This window comes from Cynara cardunculus (assembly GCF_001531365.2).
Source record: "Cynara cardunculus var. scolymus isolate 2C chromosome LG 9, CcrdV1, whole genome shotgun sequence".
Taxonomy (NCBI): Eukaryota; Viridiplantae; Streptophyta; class Magnoliopsida; order Asterales; family Asteraceae; genus Cynara; species Cynara cardunculus.
The window spans coordinates 13677750-13685415 of NC_037536.1; the positions used below are offsets into that span (position 1 = coordinate 13677750).

Below are 7666 nucleotides of genomic sequence, written 5' to 3' on the forward strand. Positions count from 1 at the left end.
GGAATCCATCGCTTAATGCAAAATCCGTCGCTAAAAAGCAAAAATCCGTCGCATATTTGATCAGGTAGCAAGTCTGGATAACTGCCATCGATAAGAAATAGCAACCCACGTGAGGATTTACAAACATCCATCGATCTAACCTTTAAAAATAGCAAGATGAGCATACTGTATATATATATATATATATAGAGTAATATATATATATATACGTATGTGTATGTATACTATATATACACTACTAGTTCGATGAAACACAGCTAAACAGCTTAATTTCATTTGCAGATCTTTCTTGCATTTGATTCGGAATTATTTTCGATATGGCGAAAACCGAGATCGCGATTCAAGACGAGATACGAGCCCCGCTCGTAGCTCAAACGATCGACGAATGCAAACAAGAAAGCTGCAAGCAGAACAACTTCATGGTTTATCTTAGCACATTTGTTGCTGTTTGTGGTTCTTTCGCCTTCGGATCATGTGTAAGTTCTGAATCCGTATCATATTCGTTAAAATCGTAAAACCAATAACGATCGGTACACGTTTTTCCAGGCGGGTTACACGTCGCCTACCCAATCCGCCATCCGGGAAGATCTAAATCTGTCACTAGCCGAGGTTAGTATAGTAATTTCAGTTTCATCTCGATACAAACATGATTCTCAACGTTAATGTTATTGAAGCGTGATGCTGATAAGTCCACTCGATAGACTTTGACCAATTCTCATCGATATCCGTTGGGAACCTCACTTTCATGTTAAGGCAGTTTTGAAAGTAGTCTGATGGGTTCCAGATATTCTAACAGTTACCGAGCTTAAATTTGAATCGCCCTTTTTGCAGTACTCGTTGTTCGGCTCAATTTTGACATTTGGTGCAATGATCGGGGCCATCACGAGTGGACCGATTGCCGATTTTGTTGGTCGTAAAGGGGTAAGTTATTTGAGTTCGAATCTTTTGATGTTATCAGCCATTTGTGCAACACGAAATTATGGGTAACGGAAAATGTAAACAGGCTTTGAGGATATCGAGCGTTTTTTGTTCGGTCGGGTGGCTAGCGATTTACTTTGCTATGGTACGTAAATAAACTCGTATTCCTCGTTGCGAATTTGTGTTATAATCGCACAAAATGAAGAGGTTTTTCTTTTACGAAAGGGGCCCGTGGTGCTGGATAGCGGAAGACTAGCAACGGGATACGGGATGGGAGTGTTTTCATACGTTGTACCGGTGTTCATAGCCGAAATTGCACCGAAAAACCTACGAGGATCGTTGACGGCAGCAAATCAGGTTATGATCGTATTGTTGGAGTTTCCGTTATGTCGTTAAGGGCTTTTTTGGAAAGTGATCTGTAGAGATTTCACGTATCTTCAGATATCTGGATTGTGCTAAGTTTTACGTTGAATTTTGTCATCGGTATATGCAGCTTATGATCGTTGCAGCCGTGTCCCTTGCCTTCGTGATCGGGACTGTGACGCCGTGGAGGATCTTAGCGTTGACAGGTACCAACGGTCGAAACACATACACCACACTACAAGAAAACGGGCCAACCAGTGGGTTATTGGTCCAACGGTATTTGGGTTCAAGCCTCGCATAATGTGAGGAGTGTTTGTGAGTTTTGTCGTATATAACTATTATATATAATTAAAAAAGGAAAGTTATTGCGACGATTTTTTGTTCATCGCAACAGAAACCTACAGCGACGACTCTGCGTCGCTATAGGTCAATTGGGTGAAAGGACACTTGTTGGAATGAATTCGGTTGCTACCGGAATCTTGAATAGTGACAGATCGAAGTTGTAACGGTTGCAGGAGTGGGTCCATGCGTTGTTCTCGTAATCGGATTGTTTTTTATACCTGAATCGCCAAGATGGCTGGTAAGATCTTATTGTTTTCGCAGTTAGATTACGATAAAAGAGGATCAAGAAAACGGTGTTTGATAAACGTGCAGGCTAAGATCGGAAACCAAAAAGAGTTCGCAATTGCGCTTCGAAAACTTCGAGGAAAGGATGCCGACATATCCGAAGAAGCCGCAGAAATCCAGGTTTGTGTTTCACAAACTCTCGAAATCAGGGTTTTCATGGAAACAATTGCTCTTACTCTTTTCCTCTTTGGGTAAAGATCAAATCTGCATACTTCCCACCGCCGGACCCCACCTCCAGCTCGGATATAATGCGGTTATCGATCACGTAGGATTGTACCTCTGACCTCGTCGTATCTGCACATTACGTAATTGTTTACAGGATTATATAGAAACGCTAGAAAAGCTCCCGAAAACTAGACTACTTGATTTGTTTCAGAAACGATACTCTCGATCTGTCGTTGTAAGTTCATCTCGTTTTCGAATACCGTTCTTAGAATTCTTGGATTACGCCTATGGAACGTTTCGTTCCATAATGTTTAACGTTTTCTGGCTTGTAACGTGAAGATAGGAGTCGGGCTAATGGTTTGCCAACAATTCGGAGGAATCAACGGTATCTGTTTCTACACGAGTAGTATTTTCGAGACCGCAGGTATATATATAGCCCTCGTCCGTCACATTAACCATATCAATATCATATAACGTGTTTAATCAACTGGGTCGTTGCCTCTTTCAGGATTTCCCGCTGATCTTGGAACGATAATCTATGCATTGTTACAGATCGTGATTACCGCGCTAAATGCGCTATTCATAGACAAAGCCGGTCGAAAACCTCTTTTATTGGTAACTAGAATACCTCCAACGAAACACGACGCATTTCATGTTTTTAGCGACACCTTTTCTGTCGCAAACACCATTAGCAACGGACAACTGTAACGTTTATGTTTATCTTTCAAGGTTTCGTCGACGGGATTGGTTTTGGGATGTCTACTAACGGCACTTTCGTTCTACTTTAAGGTAGTATTCCGTTCGTTTATACCTTTTTTCTCCATCGTCTGACGTTATCTTTTGTTATCAGACGTACGAAATAGGACTATCAGTAGCACCCGCACTTGCCGTAACGGGCATTCTGGTAATTTCAAAGATTAATCGAAAAACTGAACTATTGATATCGTCGTCGTGTGCTTGAGCTCTGAATTCTTAACGTTTTCTTGAACACGTACTGTTGTATATCGGCTCGTTTTCAGCCGGAATGGGAGCAATTCCATGGGTTATAATGTCCGAGGTAATTCAAGATCGACACCGTTCTCTTGTATATAAATTTATCGTTCATTACAATAACCGAACACCTGCTTTTTTATTCAGATATTCCCGATTAACATAAAAGGAGCGGCCGGAAGCCTCGCGACTCTGGTGAATTGGTTCGGCGCGTGGGCGATTTCGTATACTTTTAATTTTCTCTTAAGCTGGAGTTCCTATGGTAAGTTTATACGGCAAAAGTCACACACACGCAAAGTCGCTAACCATAACATCAACAATCATAATTGTGATCAAAGTGCATTCGACAACTGTATCTGTATATGTATCCGTATCTGTATCTTTATCTGTATCCGGTAACTCAAACTTTTTAGAGATCAGAGTTCAAATATCACCAAAGATGATGAGGGTGTGTGTTAATTCGCTGTATACGCATATTATATACCTAGAAGACAACGACTATACAACTTTAGCATATTAAGCATAACGGGTAAGGAGGTGAATATCTTTGCAGAATGAAGACTCTAGGCACACCACCAATAATATGGCTTTGGGAACCAAAGGGCTTTTGGCCTAGCGGTATCGTAGTCTTTGGCCTCCTAGGAGGTCAAAGGTTCAAATCTCACCAAATATGGGGAGGGTGTGTGAGTTTATTTGTTGCATTTGCCGTATATAAATATCATATACTTCAAAATAGAATATGTCCGTGGGACATGAGAATTACTTTCCCCACGATGGTCGTGGGACCGGTATCAGTGGGTGGATCCAAGATTTTTGTCTTCAAGATGGATCAAAGGCCCGTAAAATTGTCCGATATGTTTTTAGTCAGATTCCCGTTTCGAGGGATTCAAGTTTTAGGTTGATTTCACGATACTTTTCCCGTCTTTTTTATTAATTTCGAGAGACAATTTCAGGGTTTTTAGTTGATTTCGTGAGACTTTTTCCCCCCTTTTTATTGATTTCGAGAGACAATTTCAGGGTTTTTAGTTGATTTCGAGAGACTTTTTCGGTTTTCTAGTTATGTTCTTTGTATTTTCTAACATTTTGGATCAGTACCATCAAAGTTTAGCGTGTGCACCTTTCATACCTCAGAAAAATTCTACTTGCAAAAATCGATTGCGCAGGTGCATGGGATCTTGTTGGGGCCTTCATAGGTTCACACCTACCAGTACGGTAGGAGCAGTCTACTGGCTGGCGTCATCCCTTTTTTACAGTCAAATTCAAGCCTTATATCCAACGAAAACCCAAAAGCGAATGACATTGCAACAGTGTGATTGATTCAGTTTCTTGTGTGATTACAGGTACGTTCATCATTTACGCAGCGATAAATGCAGTTGCAATCGTGTTTGTGATCAAGATGGTGCCCGAAACGAAAGGAAGAACATTGGAACAGATTCAAGCTGCCATTAACGGCTAGAAATCACTGGATCGAGTTCATTTATATAACTCGTTTGATAAGGTTTATGTTTTTTAGTTTCCTTATTGTTTTAACGTATTAATGTCGTTTTTAGTTAAAGTCGAAATACATCAAAATGTAACAAAATCTGTCTTATTTCTTATTTAGTGTAACAACGGTTTTTTTTCTAAGATTGTGTAACAAAATTTCAGTTTTCCGTGTTTTATATCCATTTTATTTAATAAACGAGTTCTCAATTACGTGCCATCGGTAGATGTGATGTAACATATTCCACGTGGGTGGAAGTTACGATATAATTTAGGGACTTTTTAACAGTTGCTAAATGGTTTGGTACAGAATGATCAAGTGGTAGGAATGATTAAAAGACTCTCATGATATAATGCAAAATGAAATATAATTGTTTGGTAATTATTTACAACGAAATTAGGACGCTGAATGGTTAAGGGAGACCCAAGATACAAAATCATTCAGAGAGTTTTAAAACCATTAAGTGACATAATTTTTTTTTGGCCAAACAAGATTCACCTCTTAACGGTTCAAAAACTGCCTCTTAATGGAACTATTAAGAGGTAAAGAAACAACCCCTTAGGCCCTTAGACAATTTGACATGCACGTTATAAACAATTATAAGATCTACCTGTTACTAGTCAAAATAGATGGAAAATCAATTTTTTAAGAGCTCGTGATACTGACCGAAAATATAAATTCACCGTTATACTACTAGAAAAATAGGACAAAATTCATTATATTTTGACACATTTTATTTATAGTTAACAAAACATTATCAAAATACCAAAAAACATTTGACGTAACAGTATTCAGTATACCAAAAAACAGAACAACTACAACATTTGATGAACGTGAGGTTTCGTTAGGAATCTCATTTTCACTGAGAATCGGGGAACCAATGAGAGCGCGACGCATGCAGAGGCAAACCTAGGTTTTTCGAGTCGTAGCCTCATTTGACTATAAGAAATAAAGCTGTGGTTATTTTTCAAAAAAATCATTATCAGTCTGTTGGTTAGTTCCTCATTTTTCGTATGTGATGTCTTGTGTACGAGTATTTTGTCATATTTCTCCCCCAGAAATGTAATAAACTTGTAAACCTGAAATTATCAGCTAAAAAAAAACGATTGAAACCTGACTCGAACCCGCTCCTAGGATGGGAGAAAAGCCGTCTAAACCAACTTTACCATTGCAAACTTATGTTATTATGGTAATTTCAAAATATATACTCTTGCACCCATATTATAATACAGTGACACCTTTCGTAACGCTGGTTTTGTTTATCTGACGTAGAGAAAGGAAGCGGTCACACATTATCTTATACATTGGGGCCACACTTCGCCACATGTTCAAATTCATAATGAATATAGATGTGAATTTTTAAAACATGCATTATGAATACAGATTTCATTAAAATACACATCCATCCATATTTATCATGACTAAGCATATGTGACGCACTATCATGGTTCTCCGGTTATCAATGAAAATGAGGTTCCTGATAGAATATGTCTTTATGCTGTGTTCTCGAAACCTTTTTACGAAGGTAAGGAAAGTAGAGGAAAAAAAAAACCCGTGTTCTCGAATTTTTTTTAGGAGGGAAACGTAAGGAAACAAATAGGAAAATAATCATAACTTTCTTCCCAAAACTTTCCTTGCAGATGTGGGAGGAAAAAGAAAAAAGAAAAAGAAATTAAAGCCATTTAAAAAATGTGAGTAAATTGAATGGAAAAAAATAACGTACTTTAACTTGATTTCTATTTTAGGTAATGTACTTTTAAAACTTTCATTTTGGTATCTAAGATGTAAAGTTTAAACAATTAAATACCCGAATATTTGATTGAAGTATTAACCGGTTACCATGTTGATGTGGTATCCGGTTAATGCTTCAACAAATAACATTGAGTTGGATACCACATGACTCGCCACATCAACATGGTAACCGTTTAACGCTTCAACAAATAACTCTGAGTTGGATACCACATTTTTTTTTTGAAAGGCAAAAAAGGAAGGACAAGGAGGAGAGCTTCGGCATGGCCATCACCCTCACCAAGCCAACCAACATGGTAACCGGTTAATACTTCAACCAGTTACCTACATACTTAAATGTTTAAAACTTTACATTTTAGGTACCAAAATGGATGTTTTGAAAGTGTGTTAACCAAAATATGAATCAACTTAAAATACGTTATTTTTTCATATAACTTACCCTAAAAATATTAATAAAATTACAAAATTGCCAACATTTCATAATAAAAGACATATTTTTAAAAGGTATATTTGTAAAAATAACATATTTTATTTCCATGGTTGTTACCAAATTCCATAACATAACGATTGATTTGGTTCAGTAGATGGAATATTATCTTATAAAATGGAAATATTTAAAAATATATATATTAGCATTAGAATTAAAATGCAAAAACCGCCGCAATTTGCATTAAAACGGAAGTTTTTGATTTCGGAAATATTGAAATTTCTCTTGAACGATTTCTCTTCTATTGATGGATCTCTCGATCGAAATCCAAGCAATCCCTGTATATAGTGAATCGCTGATCAGTTCCATTACTATTATCATGGGTAAAGTTTGTCGGTGTTGAATCTCGTGGAATTCATCATCATGAGTTCCACTACCGCCGACGATTCTCAGTCACCGCCGGCCGATGTTCATCAGCCACCAGAATATGTTCACAACGACAAGAACGATGGAGAAGAAGGATCATCAAATCTGGAGAACGAGAATATTGAGGAAGAAGATCAGGATGAGAGTGTTGCGTTGCAAAATCCCGAAATTGATCTCCTAGGGCTTGGAAACTCCGATACGACTGTTAACGGCGGTGCTACTGATGCAACGACGGGAGGAAAATCGAAAGAGGCGGTGCAGATTTCGCCTGATCGGATGAGAGGTGGAGAGAGTTATCGATACGAAGAGGCTTACGATTTCCCGCCAGATTTATCGACTTTGAACATAAACGGACGGCAGAGATTCGATCTGGTGACAGTTAGGGAGAATGGACGGTTACAGATCTTTATGGTACCGAATCGGTGGCCACAGTTGGTGAGGAGTCCTCTGAGAGACGGTCGATTGAGGATGTGGCTCCTGGATGATGATCAACGTGGCGGAGAGCAAGTATCGCCGCC

The 7666-nt window shown here is 38.5% G+C and overlaps 1 protein-coding gene across 1 annotated transcript; it reads left to right on the forward strand.

Moving 5' to 3' along the window:
• Positions 1-311: 311 nt before the first annotated feature.
• LOC112518069 (sugar transporter ERD6-like 7) lies at positions 312-4519 on the forward strand. The gene is made up of 16 exons (XM_025125635.1): positions 312-476; positions 547-609; positions 832-921; positions 1004-1063; positions 1144-1275; positions 1412-1487; positions 1797-1861; positions 1936-2028; positions 2228-2308; positions 2413-2497; positions 2582-2688; positions 2803-2862; positions 2924-2971; positions 3065-3130; positions 3211-3325; positions 4404-4519. Exons 1-16 carry the CDS (start codon positions 318-320, stop codon positions 4517-4519), a joined length of 1416 nt encoding a protein of 471 aa, XP_024981403.1. The 5' UTR covers positions 312-317.
• The last annotated feature ends 3147 nt before the right edge of the window (positions 4520-7666 follow it).